General features: G+C 35.8%; 1 protein-coding gene across 1 annotated transcript in view; it reads left to right on the forward strand.

Annotated features, from left to right (window-relative positions):
• SEMA3C (semaphorin 3C) overlaps positions 1 to 8152 on the forward strand; it is a 191157-nt gene extending 183005 nt beyond the window's left edge. The window contains exons 17-18 of the mRNA XM_004263410.3: positions 1473 to 1603; positions 5326 to 8152. Of these exons, the coding sequence (XP_004263458.1) occupies positions 1473 to 1603; positions 5326 to 5739 (545 nt within the window). The 3' untranslated portion in view covers positions 5740 to 8152. The remainder of the gene's footprint in view (positions 1 to 1472; positions 1604 to 5325) is intronic.
• The last annotated feature ends 13357 nt before the right edge of the window (positions 8153 to 21509 follow it).

Here is a 21509-nt window from a genome sequence, read left to right on the forward strand (position 1 = left end):
ATGTCTTCTTCAGGTTTCATTCATGTTGTAACATGTGTCAGAATATTTTTTTTCCTGTTTAAGGTGAAAACATAATCCATTGTATGTATAATATATATCGCATTTTGTTTACCCACTCATCCATCAATGAACACTTGCACTGCTTCCAAAAGTTGGCTATTATGAATTATCCTGCTCTGAACATGGGTGTACTTTAGTGCCTTGGTTTTACAGTTTACAACCATTCCATTTACTTCTGGCAGTCCTGCCTTGTATCTTACAATTAATCTAATTCCTTTCTTCCCATCCTGACATGGAGATATTATGTTATTATACTTTTCCCACTGACCCCCTCCCTCCACCTCCACCCCACCAACAGAGGGACCTTCCTCCAGGCTCACCAAGGTGCTACAGAGGTACTGTTGTTAACTGTTAACACTGAGATTCCTGTTGCTAATCTTTTTGAGTCTGGGCATTTTTGTTTTTATTTAAAGAATGAAATTCTTGTCACTAACTACACTAACTACAAGAAGAAAATTGAGACACGTTTTGCTTAATTGTTCCATACATCTAATTGAGGGAATAAAGCCAGGTTACTATTTCTCTGTTTGCTGAGTATTTTATAAATCCGAGTGTCAGTCATAGTGGTAAGAGTATTTGCAGCGGAGGTAATGATGAACAAACAGCAATGTTGACTTTGTGTCAAAACCTGAGCTAAGTGCTTTTTCATGGATTATTTCAGTGCTCAAGAAATTATTCTTAAGTAAGGTCTATTCCTATTCCCACTTTATGAAAGAGAATTCTGCCCATGTCTAAGCTACCACATGATTATACTAAATACTCTTCCTAATTTAAGAATTTCAGTAAAGAATGTCTGAAAATGTCTGTTTTAGAACCAAGTAAAACTGAAGCACAGAGATATTAAATAACTTCTCTAAGGTTACACAGCCAGTAGTGATAAAGTCAAGATTTTACCTCGGCTAAAATCTGATTTCAAAGATCGTTTTCTCAACCATTACATCCCACTGTGGCCACACCTTGCTTTCTGCCTTTTCTGCCTTTCCGAATTTAATCTATACCACACTGAGTATGGAGTTTAAGGGTGGGATGAACTTGGCTTCAGTATTGCCTGGCACTTACTGATTCTTTAACTAGGATATGTGTCCTCATAACTCACAGCCTCAATTTGTTCAGCTATGAAAAGCTGAGAAAATTTAATTCACAAAGATGTTATAATAATTAAATGTTCAAGATGATATTAAGTGTATTCCTTCGTGTAAAGTAATTCTTGAATAAACACTGATTCCCTTATATCTTTCTCTCCTTGCCTTTAGCTTAAACAAACCAGGCAAACAATGTATAATAGTCTGCTTGTTAAATGATTAAGACTGCCTTTGGGGTTTGCCATAGTCGCTCACAATTTTATAGAGAAACAAACATTCAAATAATAGAATTCCATTGTCATCCTCTCTCCTTTTATTTTTGCTCTTCAGCATATAGAAATGCAGCTGAAATTGTTCAGTATGGAGTAAAAAATAACACCACTTTCCTTGAGTGTGTCCCTAAGTCTCCACAGGCATCTATCAAGTGGTTGTTACAGAAAGACGAGGACAGAAGGAAAGAGGTAAGTAACTCAGCAGAGCAGCAATCAGTCAGGGCTTTGGAAAGAGCATTAAATCACCATCCCTCAGTGAGGTTCAGATCAAATGGAAAAGGAAAGACATATGAACATCCTTTAATGTCTCTGGGATGACAAGTGCCACCTTCTTTAAAATGCTTTGTCCACAGAGTTGACGGATTAATTAGAAATCCTTTCTTCCTGCTCACCTCGATAACACAGTGATTAAAACAAGAGCTTGTGCACTCAGATGGGGGTATTGATGTGAGGTAGCATTTGTAAAAGAAACAAGATGTGTGCAAATCCAGAAGCTAAGTTCTCATACAACAGCTTTGTGTGATTCACAAGATAAAAGGGGCTTTTAAAAAAGTTCAATTTTCCTCAGCAGGAAATGGTAAAGAGCATTTTTCTGCTGTGTGGTAATCTGTTTCCATTGCTTTATTATTCATAACTCCTGGGGTTTTGTTAGGTAATATGTGGAATCACTGTGTATGAGACCATTGCCTTTATTTACTGATATGTAATAAAAACCTCGATTTTCAAATAAAAGGACACTTATATTATTAACCTTTCACTGATTGTAAAGAGCTGCTTTAAAAGGAAAACATTGTAGGGCTTCCCTGGTGGCACAGTGGTTGAGAGTCCACCTGTCGATGCAGGGTACACGGGTTCGTGTCCCGGTCCGGGAGGATCTCACATGCCGCGGAGCGGCTGGGCCCGTGAGCATGGCCGCTGAGCCTGCGCATCTGAAGCCTGTGCTCCGCAATGGGAGAGGCCACAACAGTGAGAGGCCCGCGTACCGCAAAAAAAAAAAAAAAAAAAAAAAAAGGAAAACATTGTAAAACAGCATAGAGTGAAATATTATAAATAATGAATTCCATAATATTGATATCACGTTGTCCTGACAAATGAAAGGATAAGAAGAAAAATATATATGTATATATAAACCGTTAAAGTAGCCTAGCCTGCAGTGGTACTAACAGTACATCATAAAGTCTGATGTAGCAAAGAGAAAATAGAGCCTTCTGCATTTGTGTGTGTTCTATTGTAGGCAGTTTTCATACTACATATTAGATTAATGAGGGCTATGTAGAATGGATACAATCCCAAGATATAGAATACAGGCATTGCATCAAAATTACTGAAACAGATGTTGGCTCTTTATGAGAAAATACTTCCCAATTCTCAGACCTGCCTATCCAAAGATGTTATGAGCTGTTTAGGAAATTTTGTGTCCCCTGTCACTGGAATATTAAACCATAGGCTGATGAACACTTGCATAAGATGAGACATAACTATCAAAGATGAGCTCCATGCACTTCAGGGCCCCTTCTTGCCCCAGATTTCCATGATATTAAATTTTTTTTTTTAGTTTTTTCATTCATAAAAAATTATTGTTTGAGACCTATTTTCTTTGCTATCAAATCTGTCATCAAATTAGTCTTGAATTGTCTGTAGTCTAATTAATTTAAAATTATTTTGAATGGATATGGAGCATAAGAATAATTGCCTTGCAAAGTAATCTGGGGTAAAATTCATAAAGTACTATGATGATTATCATACAGAAATGGAATTCTTAGATTAGCACATGACATGTGGACATGAACCATCCTTCCAGAGAAAGTCTGTATGTGTGTATGTGAATTGGAAATCCAAAACTCAAACGGGGGCTTACCTAACATAGATAACATGCTTTTCTTTTATTCAGTAGAAAGTCCAGTGGAATAATATATAATGAGTGAATGTAATTTCTATTATGTAAAATTGAAATAAATGAATATATACAGTCTTGAATAGATGTCACAGGAATTATCAAATGAAATTTAAAAGGGAATGGATCATAAATTTTATCACTTTTATGGTATTTCTAATGTTCTATTTCAGAAGGTTCAAGAATGTGGAGACTCAAATATGACTATATTGATTTTTCTTCCAATCTCAAAAAACAGAAGAATGCCATAATTTAAGACTATGAAAAAATTAACTCTAATGTAATTACGAAAATCTGTTCTGTCCAGAATTCAAGTAGATCACAATTCCACTCAGTCTCACTTTAGTTGAATAAACTATTAACACTTAATTAAATTTATCTTAATTCTTCCTTAGTAGTTTAGGCAAACATACACATATTTCTCATATTAATGGTGTGCAAATATTGAACTTTTATTTTGAAAAGTAAGACAAATGGTAAAAAAAAAGCATGCAGAGAAAAATGCAAATAGTTCATATTGAATAGCATAAGTGAAAACTAAAAGCCCTCTTCTTCTCCACATCAAAGGCTGCTAAGAATTATATATTCCTCCAAATAGTCTCCATAATCTTCCTATTTTCCTCTCTCTCTTTCTCTGTCTCTGTCTCTCTGATACATACACACAGACACACAGAAACACACACACACACACACACACACACACACACACCATATCAGTACATGTGGAACTGCCTTATTTTTCTTGGCTGCATAGTATTCCACTGTATGAACATACCTTAAGTTTTCTGAAGCTATCTACTGGTTACATTATTTCTTGTTTTTCCTCTTATCAAAAACATCATGTAAATGAATATCTGCATACTTGTATGAGTATATCTTCTATATAAATTCCTAGAAATAAAATGTCTGCACTGAATATTATATACATGCTAATAGATATTATCAAATTGGCCTCCAAAATTTTTCCCAATTTCACACAAATGGAAAAGGCTTTCTTTTCTTTTATTTTTGAATGCATTTCTACATTATTTAAAACTATTTTCAAGGTGCATTTAAACTTTAAAAATTAAATGAACATAAAAAATTTTGCTTTATATATTTCTGTCCTTACTTTTTCCTAATCTCTCTTTTCTAGTTCTGTTCTATTTTTTGTATTTCAATACTATATTTTGCCTTCCCTTATTTTTCTTTGGGTCAAATTTCTTTCTTCCCTCAATGAAAGAGCATTCCTGAGTATACATGTGAAGGAACTACTTACCACTTAGGTTTTTATGTGTTCATTGACAATACTATAGCGGGAACTGTAAGGAAATGGATTTCAGCATTTAGTTTATATCTAGAAAATGATATTTTTTCCAGTATAAGCCTGTAAAGTAATTAAATATTCACCTCATAGCTTCTTATTACTTTTCCTTGGAAAGTAAAACCACTTGGAGTACTTACAAGATAATGAGTTCCAGCTTATTTTTAGTCATTCTTTGTGTTAGATAATAGGAAAAAGCCCTTGATAATGTTCAAAATGCTTCCTCTGCTTATAAAATTTTTAGTTAAGGGAATATTCATTCATTCATTGAAAAAAAGGCAAAATTCAACTCTTTAATTGTGGCTTCATGTTTTTACTCAATAAGTGAGTATTTTTGTTACAATAAAAGGCAAGAACTATAGGATAAAATAGACATTTTAAACTATCTGTGAATTTCATTTATATATGTTGACTGTGATTTACATTCCAGAAACATCCCAAACTCTGGCTTATATGTGGAGAAACTTCTATACAAAGGGAATGCACTTTAAGCTATTTTGGGCAATATGAGTGATAACTTCACCCTCTCTTTAATAGATTCAGTACCGCTGAGACTAGAGTTTCTGAGCAAAAAAAAAAAAAAAAAAAAAGGCAATGGAACTTACCAAAAATCTGTGTCCACTAAGAAGGAAGTTAACACTCTGTATTGTTGCTCATATCTTTTTAGAAGATATAGAGAGTTGGCTATTCAGAACTTTGATATCTCTCTTTTAGGTCAAGCTGAATGAGCGAATCATAGCCACTTCACAAGGACTCCTGATCCGCTCTGTTCAGAATTCTGACCAAGGACTGTATCACTGCATTGCAACAGAAAACAGCTTCAAGCAGACCATAGCCAAGATCAACTTTAAAGTTTTAGATTCCGAAATGGTGGCTGTTGTTACAGACAAATGGTCTCCATGGACCTGGGCCAGCTCTGTGAGGGCTTTACCCTTCCACCCAAAGGACATCATGGGGGCGTTCAGCCACTCAGAAATGCAGATGATTAATCAGTACTGCAAAGATACTCGGCAGCAACATCAACACGGAGAAGAATCCCAGAAGATGAGAGGGGACTACGGCAAGTTAAAGGCTCTCATCAATAGCCGGAAAAGTAGAAATAGGAGGAATCAGCTGCCAGAGTCATAATGTTTTCTTAAATGGGGCTTATGCTTCCATCAGTAAATGATCTGTCTTCAGTGATCAACTTCTGAGCAAAGAATCTTGTGCTTTACCCATGGGAAATTCCTGAGAAAGGTGGTTACTCACTCCTAAAGGTGAACGTTACATGAACTGAAATGAGTATGCATTTTCTTGTATGATATTGACTAGCACTAGACATGTCATGGTCCTCATGGTGCATAGAAATATTTAACTTAACCTAGATTTTATTTATCTTTATTTACCTTTTCTTCAAAACCAATATGGCGACTATAAAACTAGAATTCTTACATCCCTTAATTGAACTAGGGCCATAACCTGTGATCTTCCATCCTTGCTTTAAGGGTTTAGAGTTCTGTCAATCATTTGTATACAAGACCAAATGCCAAGTTCACAATTTTTACATAGTAAAAGTTATATAAATGCATGTGACAGAGTAGTTGTCAAAAGAAATGTAGAATAGAAAAGAGACAAGGAAGAGGGAATCTAAAACACGAGCGATTTTCATAAAAAGATAACATGGAGTTTATGTGCTTCCAGTGAAATATAGTATTGGTTACTTTTAAGATTGCAAAAATTATCAGTTTTTGATATCTGTCATTGATCTCTGTTCCCTTGTTTCAGGAAGATAAAAGAACACCTAACCATTAATATCTTTAATTGGAATTATGTCAGTGAAGCATTTAAGTTTATATTGTTATGTAATCATCTTCCAAACAAAAGCACTTTCTTTTTTGGAAGTTATTTAAGTTATTCTAGATTCAGAGAATATAATCTTACACAATTTAATTGATAAATGTGTTTATTCTAATTTTCTAGTTTGTATGGCATTTTAAAAAATATAAGAAGAAATTTCTTTTGAAATATCAAACTTGTATATGAGGACCGAAACCATCAAAGTGGAAAAAAAAAAGAAAAAAACAAGGTAGAAAATGCAATTTTATTGACAGAAGTTTATTAAAAATGTTACTAATTTTTAACTTCAATAATTAATTTCAATGATTAACTCACTTTTTTTGTTTAGCAACCTCAGATATCATACTGATTTTTAAGTCACCGGTTCTTTTTTTTTTTTAATACTCTTTCATGTATGCTGGAGAGATGCTCATTTTGTGGAGAAGTGAGAAAAATTCTAATTTGAACAAAAATAGACATACTTTATTTTAAAAGAATGTTGGTACATTATGTTCACTGGTATATAAATACAAATGTGGTAAGTTTGTGATGAATAAAATAACTATCTTCTAATTGTATGTTTGGATCCTTTTATTAGAGTAATTTAAAAGTGATTTTTTTTTTTTACTCCAAATAACAACTAGATGGGATAAGTATAAAAATTTTCTTCATATCCTCACATTTCTTTTAAAAACACAACTTTTGCTCTTTCATTTTACTTAGTTTTAAAGACATTTTCATGTTTCTAGGTGCAAACAGAACTTATATCATACCTAATCAAAATCTAATACAAAAGTTTTATTTGTAGTTAACAAGCCATGAAGAAGGTAATCAAGGTAGATATATTACCTTCCTAAGCACTACAATATAAAGCGTCAAGAACTAAAATCATTGTCAAAATGAATGTAATCACTGATCAAAATCTAGGAATAAAGTTTATTATTTAAATGGTGGTAAATTATGATATTATAAGAGGAAGCCTCAATGGGGCAAAAATAGCAGTTAACAAACACAACATAAATAATGTTTATTCAAAAAAAACCTATTAAATAAAAGCTATTGTTCCAAATGTATATGATTCTAAAGTAGTCTCTAAAGGAGTTTGTTTTGCAAGTAGGTCATTATTTCTACTCTACTTGCACAAATAGAAATGTGCATAAAGCCAAAACCATCTTCTGTATTTATGGCCAATCTATTCTATGTACAGAGTTGAAAGTAAAATTGTTTTAGACGCAGAGGATAGGGTAAACTATACAGGTCCCCTTGCTTCATGTAAACCCAAACTGATAGACAATAGGGTGTTTAGTGTTGTAACATTATTTGTGCTATTTAATATCTTCTATTTTGAACATTATTAAATTGTATATACTTTTATTATTTTACTTTTAAAATTATAGAGCCCCTCTTGAACAAAACTGCCAAATGTAAAGAAAATTTTCTTTCTTAAAATATTGTTAACGTATACTGAATGTTGGTGGTTGATTGGTTGGTTTTATTTTGTGTAGTTTGACGGTTCGATGACTTGATATGTTTTCCATTTGTACATAAAATTTCCTAGAAATGCACTTTTTTTAACAGTGTAGGTTTGTGGATAGATTTTAGCATGATGAAACTGTCATTACAGTGAATGTTCACTCTGTTAGAAAATGTAGTTAGCACAGTATTATTTAATTGGATATTGAAGAAATCATGTGCCTGGCAAAATAAAACATGTTGAATTCCCCAAGGATGTCTTTAATTTTCCTTTTTAATGTTGGGTTTACAATTTCTTGTTGGCATGGTAGAATCTACTGACTCTCGTAATTGTTCTTTTTTTGCCTGTTTTATTTATTTATCCTTTTTTTGTGTGTGAAAGTAATGCATCTGGATTTCAAAATTCAAAACTTCCAGAAAGATATACTTGGAAATCTCTCCTTGCACTACTATCTCTCCTTTATGCAAGTCCTACCCCAGAAGGATCCAATGTTCTCAGTTTCTGTGTGTATTTCTATGATGTTTTATAAACAGCAAGCAAATTCATGTTTGTTTTCTCTTTAAGAGGCATGGTACATACATTCATGTCTGTGGACAGTTATTCAGACTTGTGTCCACAGTGGGGAAAAAAAAAGTATAGTTTATAAATACTTGGGCTTTGGAGCCAGACTGCTAGGATTTGAATCCAATCCTACTGTCTTATCATGGGAAAGTTATCGAATCTCTCTCTGCCTCAGTTCTCTGCCCAAGTTCATCCCAGTAAAGTGTTAGGGCAGAACATATCATATAATAAGTATTAATAAATTTCTTAATATTTGTTTATTTAGAAAGTGACATATTGCTAGAACAGGAAGGAATATTTAAGTTGTGTCCTTTGACAAGTTAAATGCCAATGGTCTAGGCTGGGGAGCCTGGGGTCAGTGGATCAGATAACACCTTACCAAGATAAATGAGCCTTTATGAAAGTGAGGGAAAGGAAGCCACAGGAAAAGAAACAACAAAAAATAAAAGTAATCTCAACAAATCTTCCAACCTGATGATTCTGCACCACTCCCTAATTGTTTCATTTCTCAGTATCTCCCTTGCTTCTATTTGAACTTAACCTTAGTTTAAAATTTTTTAAATGCATTTCTTATAATTTTAATGCATTTCTGATGCTTTGTGCCTCCTACCTAAGTGAAAAAATTTTTTAAGGAAAGGATCACAGTTTCCTATATTTGCTCTCTGGCTAAAGTCAAGAGAGACACCGCAGCTTTGTTTTGCAGCACAGTCAAGTCCATTGAAAACTTCAGTCTAGACAAGGAAAAAGCAGACTAAGTAAAATGGTTACTTAACCCGTGGCATTGAGAATTTCTTTGAATTTTATGCATGGTGACAAAGTTGTGGAAGACTATTGTGAAAAATATTTTTTTTCATAAGATTTATCCCACCATCATTTTATCCAATCACCTTTTGCACAAAAATACAAGCCCCTCTGCAAAATCAAAACCAATTGCAACAAATTCTGTGTATGTGCCGTTCAGTGAACTTCACTGTCAATGAATTGTTTTTCCTAAGGGGCCTCTGGTATATATTTCAATTTTTATGATTTCATAACAACTTTACTTTCATAGTGCACAGGTATTGAGAATTGGAAGAACTACCTCCAAGATAAGAAAATGCCATCTTCACTCTAGTGACTAATGTATTTGTCTATGTACCTCACAAAATAATACTTTCCACAGGTTGAATTGTATATTTCTCAGGGCTATTATGTTGCCATGCTTGAGTGTTACATAAAGTGCTATTAAAGAATGACATTATAACAAACACATTAAAACTATTAATCCTATGTAAGGTTATCTCTCAACCCCCAAGTACAAAAGTGGGGTGAATTATATTCCTTAAGTGTTTTTTCCTCTGAATTATAAACATGCCATCCAAACATTTTATGAGATCAAAAATGTAATGATTTCTGCATTGTCAAATGGATATATGATGGAATTATTATAAAAATCAAAGCCATTCCTATTGTTTCTCTGGATATTTTTCAATATCTTGTTTAATTTTTTCCCTTTCACTGATTTGTGTGGGTCGGGGGTGGAGAGGGTATGGTTAATAATCAACTTCCCTTCTCTGCTGCATCATGGCTCATCAAACAGAGAACTTGGACCTTCAAAGTATCTTTTGAGTTGATGAGAACTCACAGTTGTAAGCTGTGAATAGGAAAAGCAACCATGGGAAACAAAAAAACTGAGGAGGTACTACCCAAGCCACATCTGCCTGGGACACTCATTGGATTCCCAGTGATATTTTAATGGATGCAGATGTATGTGCATTGTATCCACAGATCATGCACATCGAGATCCACAAGCCAGCTATATTCAATTTTTTTATTATTTCAAAATGAGTCTCAGTTTCTGCTTCAAGTTCCCATTCCAACTTCTCCACTTAAAAATGATACAGCCTGGGAATGTTATGCTCCTCTTGATGAGATGTTGCTTTCTCTAAAATTGGAATTATAATAATATCTTTCACATGTAGTAGTTGTGAGAATTAAATGAGTTAATACATGTGGAATTCTTATAGTACCTGACGCATGGTAAAAGCTCAAAAGCATAAAAATCACTAAACAAAAAAAATCTTAAATGAAGATGTACATGAGATGGATGTAGCATGTTTTTCTTTCATTAATTAAATTACCTTGGATGAAATGAGATTGAACCAAAATGCTATTTCTAATTTTTGTTTTTAGATATGAAAGTGTGAGGAAATGTCCTTACATAATTGGAGATGGAAGAAATTTCATTATAGTGCTGCTATTCAAACAGTTAAGTATCTTTTGAAGAATATGTCACATAATTATTATTAAAGTTTATTTTCATTAAAAACTGACAATTTCATTAGGTTCTCTTGCAATTTTATTTTTTAAAATGTTTGGAAACCACCTTTCTTCTCAATACTTGTACCTATAGTTCCAACCATGCCTTGATGGGCTGTGTGGCTCAATGGACCCATATCCGTGGATTTTCCAGGATAATCATCTGTAATGCAGACTCCCAGCAGCCAGTTGCTTACTGAGTGGCCTTGGGAAAGTTACTTAACCTCTTTGTACCTTGGGTGCCTTATCTGAAAAATGAGGATAATAATGATAGCAACTCACAGGGTTGTTGTGAAGGTTAGAATCGTATTTATACATAAAGTGTTCATAACATTCCTGCCACAGGATTATATATTATTATTAGTTGAATTAATGCTCTTGTTATGTGCTGTTATAAGACCTCTCCACTTCATTCAGAAGCTCCAGTGAGGATTAGTTATCTTTATTGTTGCTCCTATTTTCTTAGCCCCCTGCCACTGTCCAGCAGACATTCTGATGATCATTATCATGTTATGCACCTGTGGGTCTTCATGTTTGACCCTGAACTTTTATTTTCCCAATTCAAGAGTAGGGTCTTGACTCATTCTTTCCTCAAGTTGAATTTCTTCTCCATTCACCTTGTAACCTTGAGTTGCTGGGAGAAGCTGGCTCTCCTGGAGCTTCGATTTACTCACCCTGGATGTTAGCTGTCATCTACATTGTTACAAACTTGTCCTTTATCATAATCGTCCTCCGTATTCCCATTCTATAGCCTCCCGTCGAATGTCTCCTGGCAACGCTCCAGGCATGGTAAATCATGGCTGAATTCATATTGGTAAAGAATGTAAACTATGTGCTAGGCAACTCATAACAGTCAACAGCTATAGCACCAGAAAACTACCACAATTATCACCCTCTTAAAAATAACCATTTACTGAGCATTTTCTGTGAGCATTCCTATGTAAAGGTACACACTATACGTAGTTATCTGCTTTCTTCATAGGATCTTCTGAAGGTATTAATCTGTTTTGTAAATGGCAAAACTGAGAGTCTAATGCATTTAGATACTTGCCCTGAGTTAAATAACTTTCTAAAGGCCCCGAAGAGTCTAGCTCCAAACTTTAAGCATCTTCTATATTTCATCACTTAGAGTCTCACCAAGAAGGCTTTTCACTACAAAAACATTCATACACAGCAGCCTTCATAATATAATTTATAGGACTCTGGGTAACATCTAGCCCAGGCCATGGAGTCAGAATGCCTAGACTCAATTTGCTAGGTTACTACTACCTAACTTTACAGGTCTGACATCATTATGATAATATCAATCTCATGAGAAAGTGAAGATCATGATAATTCATGTAAAGTGCTCAAAACTTACCTGATGTAAAATGAATATCAGGTAGTATTAACTATTTTATCACTATGTCTTTGCTACTGGAAATACCATTTATTAATTCTTTCACCAAAGATTTATTGAGCACTTAACTATGTGCCTGGCAGTATTTTAGGCATTGAGGGTATAGCAGGTAACAAAGCAACATCCTTGCTGTTGTGAAATTTACTTCCTGGATGGAAAAGGTAAAACAAACACACGAATAGCTATGTAAAAGTCAGGCTGATGGTGGAGAAAAGGGAACCCTCTTGCGCTGTTGGTGGGAATGTAAATTGATACAGCCACTATGGAGAACAGGATGTAGATTCCTTAAAAAACTAAAAATAGAATTACCATATGACCCAGCAATCCCACTACTGGGCATATACCGTGAGAAAACCATAATTCAAAAAGACACATGGACCCCAATGTTCACTGCAGCACCATTTTCAATAGCCAGGACATGGATGCAACCTAAATGTCCATTGACAGACGAATGGATAAAGAAGATGTGGTACATATATACAATGGAATATTACTCAGCCATAAAAAGCAACGAAATTGGGTCATTTGTACAGGCGTGGATGGACCTAGAGTCTGTCATACAGAGTGAAGTAAGTCAGAAAGAGAAAAACAAATATCGTATATTAATGCATATATGTGGAATCTAGAAGAATGGTACAGATGAACCTATTTGCAGGGCAGGAATAGAGATGCAGACATAGAGAATGGACATGTGAACACAGGGAGTGGGGAAATGGGGGTGGAATGAACTGGGAGATTGGGATTGACTTATATACACTACTATGTGTAAAACAGATAGCTAGTGGGTACCTGCTGTATAGCGCAGGGAGCTCAGCTCCGTGCTCTGTGGTGACCTAGATGGGTGGGAAGGGGGGGGGTGGGAGGGGGGAGGTCCAAGAGGGAGGGGATATAGGTATACATATAGCTGATTCGCTTCGTTGTAACTAACGACAGAAACTAACACAACATTGTAAAGCAACTATACCCCGATAAAAGAAAAAAAAAAGTTAGGCTGAGATAAGTTCTATGAAGGAAATTAAAGACAGGTGAAAAAATCTTGCAAAGATCAGGGGAAAAGAGCATTTCAGGCAGAGCGACAAACTAGTAAACGCTCTGGGGCAAAAATAATTCTGGCAGATTTGAGGCAAAGAAAAGAAAACCTGAGTGGCTTGATCTCAGTGAAAGAAGAGAAGACAAGGATGAGACTATTCCAAAGGCAGAGAAACAAAGCCACGTGGGTCCTGATGACAACGGGGAGAAGTTTAGATCTGATTCTAAGGAATACAAAAGTCATGGAGGTAATGACATCACATTAGTGATTTACATTCCATACAAAATATCTCTGGCTGTATTTCAGAGGACTTTTGAGAGCAAGGAATGCAAACAAAGAAAACAGAAAGAGCAACTAGGAGCCAAAGACATATTTTTAAAAGAGCACATAACCGGTAGATTTAAGTATTGACTTTCACTCACAAAGAGGTATAAACAACTGGTAATGGTTCCTCCTGGAGGGTACTTTTGAAATAAAAGGCAGGGGTGATATGAGAGAGTACTCATCCCCTGAGGTTGAGCAAGAATTGTTGGAGTGGCCTGCCCCAGAAGGGAAAAAGGGACACCAAAAGAGGTCAAAGGTGGCTTGTAGAGAGCCCTAGGGGTGGTCCTGGAGCTAGAATATGCAGAAACTGTCAGAAAGAGGGATTTATTATGCAGTAATAGCCAGAGGAGGAAGTGGCTTAGGTTTCAATACTGAGAACTAAATCAGTCATGGATAAAAATCCAAGAGCCATTAATGACAGTGTTGTGTGAATGCTTTTAAGACAGGCTGGGGTCACATGGCCAGGGGCTGTAAATAACTGAGGATGCAAACAGCCTTTATGGTTGAGAGTCCACAATAAATAACCTTACTGAATATATAGTGCGACATGATTAAGAGACCAACAATTTGTAAAGACCAGCTGTCTTAATAATCCAGTTAATTAATCCTGATTTTATTTACTGGGCAAGTGATGCAGTTTCATCATGCACTTAGAAACAAATTGTCAAGTGAGTGAGAACTACTTAGAAAATGGATTGTGGGGTAAAATATCCTTTTTCAGAAGGGTGAAATTACAATGCACGTTACATAGGACTTCAAATCTTTAATTAAGGCACTGGGGTCAGCCTTGAAGCAGTGATTCTGGAGCTCTTATAGCTCTTCATAATGGACCCTTCTCCACCCCAGATGACTGTTTCCTCTGCCATGTTAAAAAGGGAAACGAAGTGTTGCTAGGAAAGATGGTTTCTGGACTGACTCCCTTGAGACGGCTTCATCAGAAGCTGTCGTTGAGGCTTTGAAAATGGAGGAAAATCCAAGTGTCTTCTCAGGAACAGAGTAATTATGGACATTTGTGGATAAAAATATCTATGGAAGATGGATTTGAGGAAGGGAAAGAAGGAATAAGAGTCCGATTCATTTCTGAATAAAGAGCATTAGCCTGTAGCATCCCTACCACTACCACCACCAAAACCACTAGCTGGGTCAAGAAAAAAATATTTACAGCCAGAGAACAGCAGGAGAAGTGCTTAACATTTTCTGAGATTACCAGAATTTTTTTTTCTTTTCTTTTTTAAATTCATCAAGAGAAATAATAAAAACCTTTTTGCAGACTTCCTTGCAACACTTTTTTTCAGGAAAAAAATTGCAGCTCTGTGAGGCTTTCTTCCACTTTCCCAGGTTGGTTTATCCCTCCTTGCTGTTCCACATGGCTTGTCCACATGTGTCATAGCATTAGCCCTGTTTATTAACATTTAATCTCTTATTTTTTTCTCTTGCCAGCTACAGTGTGTTTTTCATTTTAATCATTTTTTATTCTTATTATCTAGGACATTGCTGACTATATAGTAGGTGCTTAATAAACACACAGCATCTTCCCTTTTAGATAGTATATAGTAAATCCTTTTAAACTCTAATATCTAATGAATAGGGAATTGATACTATATACTGTAATACAGATTTCAGAACGTGAAGAGTTATTGGTTTGAAAATCCATTATGGTAACTAGAACGCTCAAACTTATCATCAACCAACAATTTAAAATATTAATATACCATCTACCTTCATGTGAAAAATGAATAACCCCATCTCAATTGTACAAGAGAAAGCTAAGACAAATTTAAAATATCTGTTAATAAAAGACGATAAACAACAATCAAATAATTTATATTACAAGGGCAACAAGGGAACATGATTAAAATATCTATTTCACTCTATGAGTGTTCTATTAGCTATAAGTCCGATGTATTAGCTATAAGTCCGATGTAGTTCATCTAATTCCCACAGCAGCAATGATTTGGTAGGCATTGTTATATGAATTTTACAGATGGAAAAACAAGCCCAGATGTTCCCACCACGGCTAGCACATTACTGGACTGGGACTGAAAACCACATTTACTTTTCGGCCCATACCGCCCAAGGAGTAAGAGTTGAGAGAACGGAGATTTTACTATAGTAATGGGGGAAGGTTCCTTGCTGCAGAAAGATCTTGAAATGGACTGAGACTAGAATTCACATAGGTTAATGTGGAGGAAGAAGGACATTACTGGAGCTTCAGAGGTGGGAAACATAATGGCCATGCAAAAAGGAACCCGCTGATTGATTTTGAGAGTTGAAGTTATGGAAGAGCAAAGTTAAAGTTAGATGTGAGTGCAAGTGAATGGAGTAAATAATGAAATAAACATGGTTTGAGCTTTGCTTTTGAGGATATATTTAAGAAGGGAGAAACGAGGGGCAAACATTTACTTTAATTGATTGATGGATGCCCTGGATGCTTCTCAAAGGAATCTGAAGTGAGAAGATACTTTAGGGGTCAATAAGGTTAACGTGGTAGAAGAGTAATGAACGCTTATCGTTTCTCAACTCAGTGGGCACACTGAGGCTAGGTTTGTATTGCATGTATGTGTCAAAACTAAGAAGGCCCTTGATATTTAGATGTGGGTTAAATATTGAATAATTGTTGAATGGATTGGAATATTACCTACCTTGTGCTTTATTTATGTTTTTATATAAGAGAAATACTACTACTACTTAAAATGACAATATAGCTAACATCAATGGGATGCTTACTAATTGCCAGGTAGTGTTGCTTATATGCATTATCTTGTTTAATTCTCATCTGCAAACCCAGGAAAAATACACTACTATTATTTACCTTCTTACAGATGATGAAACCAAGGCACACAAATATTAAGAAATTTAACATTAATGAGAGTTAGTAAGTAGAATATTCTAATCTCTGATGCCCTGTTACATTATAATGAGTCATTCATAGGTGCTCTATGAGACTCAAGTGATCTGTAATGTCAGTGATAAATTTTGGTAGGAAATATTAATGTCTATAAATGAGGGCTTCCAGCTTTGTCTTCCTATTTATAGATATTTGTCTCTGTAGATTATATGGTTTCAGCATAGCAGAATTTCTAGTAACTACCAATTGTACCAACAACTGTAGTGTCTCAGGACATCACTTTATCACAAGAAAAATCAATGATTAAGATTAGGTTAAAATAACACCCATATGTAGAATTATACACAATACTTGTGCACAATTTAGTTGAGAAAATCTTTCTGACAAATTTAACAAATGTAAGGTTCAAGAATCCAAAAAATCTAAGGCAAGGGGAACACGCTGTCAGCACACACTGAAACAGCTAGAGCCAGAGGACAAATGTTCTGAGTAAATGGCTCTTCCAGATGAGAATACTCTGGGGTGAACAGTATAAAGCAGGTGGGAAGACAAGGGTGGTCCCAAGAGTTGTCACACACAACCATTTTACAGATGATGAAACTGACAGCCATAAAGAGGTCACATATTTTGTTACTAAGAAGTACATTTATTTCTCAATGTAGTGCTTTTTCCATATATATAAGTGACCTAGAGATACGGCTATATAGTGCAGAAAAGTGCACACGAGAACAAAAACATGATTCTTTTTGGCTGTCAGCATCAAATAAGTAAAAGCTTGACTTTCTGGGATTCCATATTACTGCCTGGATGCTGTTCAATTGTGCTGTCTTACTAGAGCAGATTTTTTGGGTCAGTCTCATTTGGCTTTGCTCAGCTACACATGGCCTCTGTATAAAACAGGGCCAAAGTGAAAGAATATGCTTTTCCTTAATCCACATTTTCTGCCTGGTGAAAAAATGAAGAGCTTCGCCCTCAGGGTCACAACAACAACTTTCTCCAATTTTCTCAGCAGTAGTTGAGAATTATCTTGTCAGCATCACTGTCTTTTTTAACAGGTGCTGGGAGGGGGAAAGCAACCACAGGTGTAGGGGATAGAAAAGTCATCTGAAAAAAAATGTTGTTAAAAAAGCCCAAGTTTGTCCTCTGTTGTGCCTGCCTTTGTAGAGAATCCAGCGTACTATGGCCTGACAACCGAATGGATGTGCCTCTGGCCTAACCCCGCATCCCCTTACCCTCCATCCAAGCCCCTTCCTTTCCTTACCTCTCCCATGCTTCTGTCTCTTCGATGCCAATGCTTCTCAAGCATTAATATGTATATGAATTACCTGTACCTTGTTAAGAGGTAGATTGTTCATTCAATAAGATTGCTCTGGAGGGTCTGCATTTCTAATAAGCTCCTAGGAGGTGTCCATGCTGCTGGTCTGCAGATCACACTATGAGTGGTAAGGTTCTATGTCTACTTTTGTAATTGATGGTTGAGAGGATGAAGGTAGATTTTGGAGGAAGAGAAAAGACAATTCCTTTCTCCTTTTCTCTCATCCTTCACAGTGAAACAATTGTTTCATTTCTCTGCAAACAATTAGAAACTATCTTCCTTGGGACAGCTGACACAGACTTGAAAATATACAATTTATCTTTGCATGCAGTTACCTGCCTCTTTTGTAGTAATATATGGAGAACATTTCTCCAAAAAACTTAACTTTGCTTATTTTTCATAGCCATAGCTCATTAAATTAATGTGATTTTTGTATGTCTATTTTAAAAACAAAGGGGGGAAAGTACAATTATTTTCACCAAGTCTTAACCTGAATTACGATAGAATTAAGATCAGTGATGCTCTGGTGAACGTTTTAACTAGGTCTCCAGAAGAAAAACCAAAGAAATTATACCTATTTCCATGGCATAAATGCCACCACCGTGGTTACCAATATGAGATCACAGGATACAAAACCAGGAAGAGATTCGTGTAAAAGCCTTCAGAGCTGGTGCAGGAATCCCTGAGGGGCTCTCCACAAACAGAGTTGAAGCTACAAGGAAGGATGGCATAAAATTACAAAGGAAAAAGAATGTTGGCGATCATTTTCTGTAGAACTTTGTATTTATGTTGTTTTCTATTACATTTATCTTTGTCTCATAGTTAATTTTGGATTCGTTCCCCAGACGTTAGATCATAAGTCAATGTTCTAAATGTCTTTGGTCCTTTATCTTTATAGTAAATGGTTTTTAAAAATATATGTTGAATTGCAAAAGGAGGGGAGCATAAAATTGACTCCATTAGACTATTTTTGAAGCAAAAAAGACTGAGTTTACAGATACAATTTTTACTGAAAAAATAAGAGGATTGATAGAGTAAATCTCTATGGTGATCATCTGTGATTTTTAAGAACAGACAATATTTCCTAAATTATGGCTATTCTAAGGAAATTTCTATATTTCTGAGACTAAAGTAATTTCATCTGAAGTTGTGACACAGGTGTGAAGCAGCCTTCCAGATTTAAGTTGGAAGCAAGATGAACCATAGAATCCTGAGAGAGGCTACAGGTAGTAATTGTCTGCTTATGAACAGAGATTAAAGCTAGTTGAGGAAGCAGAGAACAGAGAGACAACGGAGCCTACATTTGGAGCTAAGGAATAGAGTCGTACAAGGATTTCCCTTCACATAATTTAAGTTCACAGACAATTAAAACACAGAATCAAGTGACTGTGAAGAAGTATTAAAAAAAGTGGTATTTAAGTATAACTCAGAGAATGCATACCTGAAAATATGGAGTATAAATAGAAAGCTGCTGGGTAGAATAATTTTAAAATTAAACAACAAAATTATATATTAATTTTTTCTAAGTTGGATGTTTTATTGAAATGTAGACTTGTCAATGATCTACCTATGTATGAGTTTCCTACCTGCATAGACACAGACACACACAGTCTAATACTCATCATTTTAAGTGGCTTCTTGAGAATGCTGAGATTTGGCTGATTTATCACAGAGGATAATTGGAAATGCTATCTAGTGTTGAGGTCAAGGTTATGATTAAAGAGTTTATTGGGGGCGCTTCCCTGGTGGCACAGTGGTTGAGAGTCCGCCTGCCAATGCAGGGGACACGGGTTCATGCCCCGGTCTGGGAAGATCCCACATGCCGCGGAGCGGCTGGGCCCGTGAGCCATAGCCGCTGAGCCTGCGCATCCGGAGCCTGTGCTCCGTAAGGGGAGAGGCCACAGCAGTGAGAGGCCCGCGTACTGCAAAAAAAAAAAAAAAAAAAAAGTCTATTGGATAATATCCCTGCTTGTTTTTATCACAACATCCAAGCATATGCAGATGTCATTATTTTAGAATGTAAACTATAGTTTTGAACAATCTGTTCTCTCTCATATTCTGCACCTCACTGGTCAGCACAGGATACAAGTGGAAAAATAGGTACATGACATTTTTTAGAAGCAGAATTATTTGCACTGCTATCATCATTGTGCTATACTTACAATTATATAGATTTGCGTATCTAACATCTGCTTCTGCAATAACAGTTACCCAGAGGTGCAGGCTTAGATCTTTCTTGAGATAAGTGGCTAAAATATTTTCTTAGCTAATGAATGGATAACGATGCTCTCAGTTTTATCACTTGTGCAAATTTATCTTTGGACACTGTATTCAGATTACCCTCAAATGTGCATTTAAGTATCGGATACCACATAAATGTCAGAGGGAGAAAAACTAGACGACTCTTGGCAGTCTGCAAGAGCGATGTTGTCAAAGGTCATCAACAAGTCTGACAAAACAGTCCTCATTAACAGTGTCTGTCAGCACCTCCATTTGGAAGTAATTTGGATATTTGCAGTGACCCCGTCAGTTCTGATTGGCTGGGCAGTGACCTTGACCAGGGTGAAACCTGTTCAGTGTAGCTCAGATAATGCACTGTAGGTGGAATCCAGGATGACAGATGGCAGTGGGGTCAGTGAAGAGGAACTTGTCCGTCATTGCTGTTGAAGATGAAGCCACTCAACAGTGTAGTTCAACTGACACAAGAGCTGTGGTTTGCATACGCCACAAGAGAATTGTCCAAGTTCCTTTATTTTTAAAGAAATGCTATAGTCTCATGATCTCAGAGTGCATGAGGTTGATGAATAAGTGGACAAGAAAGCCTAGCTGTTGGAGTTTAGCAACAGACTAGACATTTCAAAACTTGTCTTTGACTTAATAGCCAAGGTCTGAAAAGTCTTGCTGGCTGTATCTTTATTGTGGATAACTTCTGGACCAAAAACTAGTTCCTGTGATATTTTTCTTCATTCTTATTCACAAACCTGGTTAATGAGAGTAATAACCTTACTCTTCTAGTAGACACATCTGTTTCTTTTCCCTCCCTCGCATACCACAGAATCAATATGAAATATAACTTTGATAATAGAGTGTATTATACTTTCCAAATGCTAGAATAATAAGGCTATAAAAGCAATTATATTCTGGAAATAGTTAACCTTTGATAAAACAATCTGCATCTGTTTCTGTAGTTTCAGGGGCACTTTTTTTTTTTTTCAGATATAAAAAACTAGGACTGGATAGGATATTGAGTGACATATAGCACAGCATTTTGATTCTGGGCTCTGAATCGCTATCATTCAAAAAATACAAGACCCAAGACTGATAGGCTAAGGACCTAATGGAAACACATCAACATCCAAGTAACACAACATGATGAATCAATACGAAAATACACCTAACCTTCAATTACTCATGGGATGTTTAACAATCTTGAAGAAAATCTCTTAAAGATCTTTCCTACACACTGACTGCCTGAGCTCAGGAGTTTTTACTAAATCTTCATCATTGGCTTCTTCCTTGCAATGTTTTTGGACCAAACAGCCAACCAAAAATGAATAAAAAGTGAATAGTTTCATAGAATATTAAAGTATTAAAACTACAAGAAAACCGACCAACGATGTAGTTAAAGTGATTCCCTGCCTTGTGGATTACTCAAGGTTCATATCTAGCATGTGGATGTGCCTCAGAGATGTTTAGGACAAGATGAGAGTCCTTAATAAGAACCCATGAACTCTGCTTAATAATTAGACATCATCATTTCCCCTATTTATCCTAGTTTAAAAAGGAGCTCCCTGCAAGGCAAAATACTACCCTGCCCATCCAGACCCCCAATAT

The sequence above is a fragment of the Orcinus orca genome, chromosome 9 (genome assembly GCF_937001465.1).
Source record: "Orcinus orca chromosome 9, mOrcOrc1.1, whole genome shotgun sequence".
Classification (NCBI taxonomy): Eukaryota; Metazoa; Chordata; class Mammalia; order Artiodactyla; family Delphinidae; genus Orcinus; species Orcinus orca.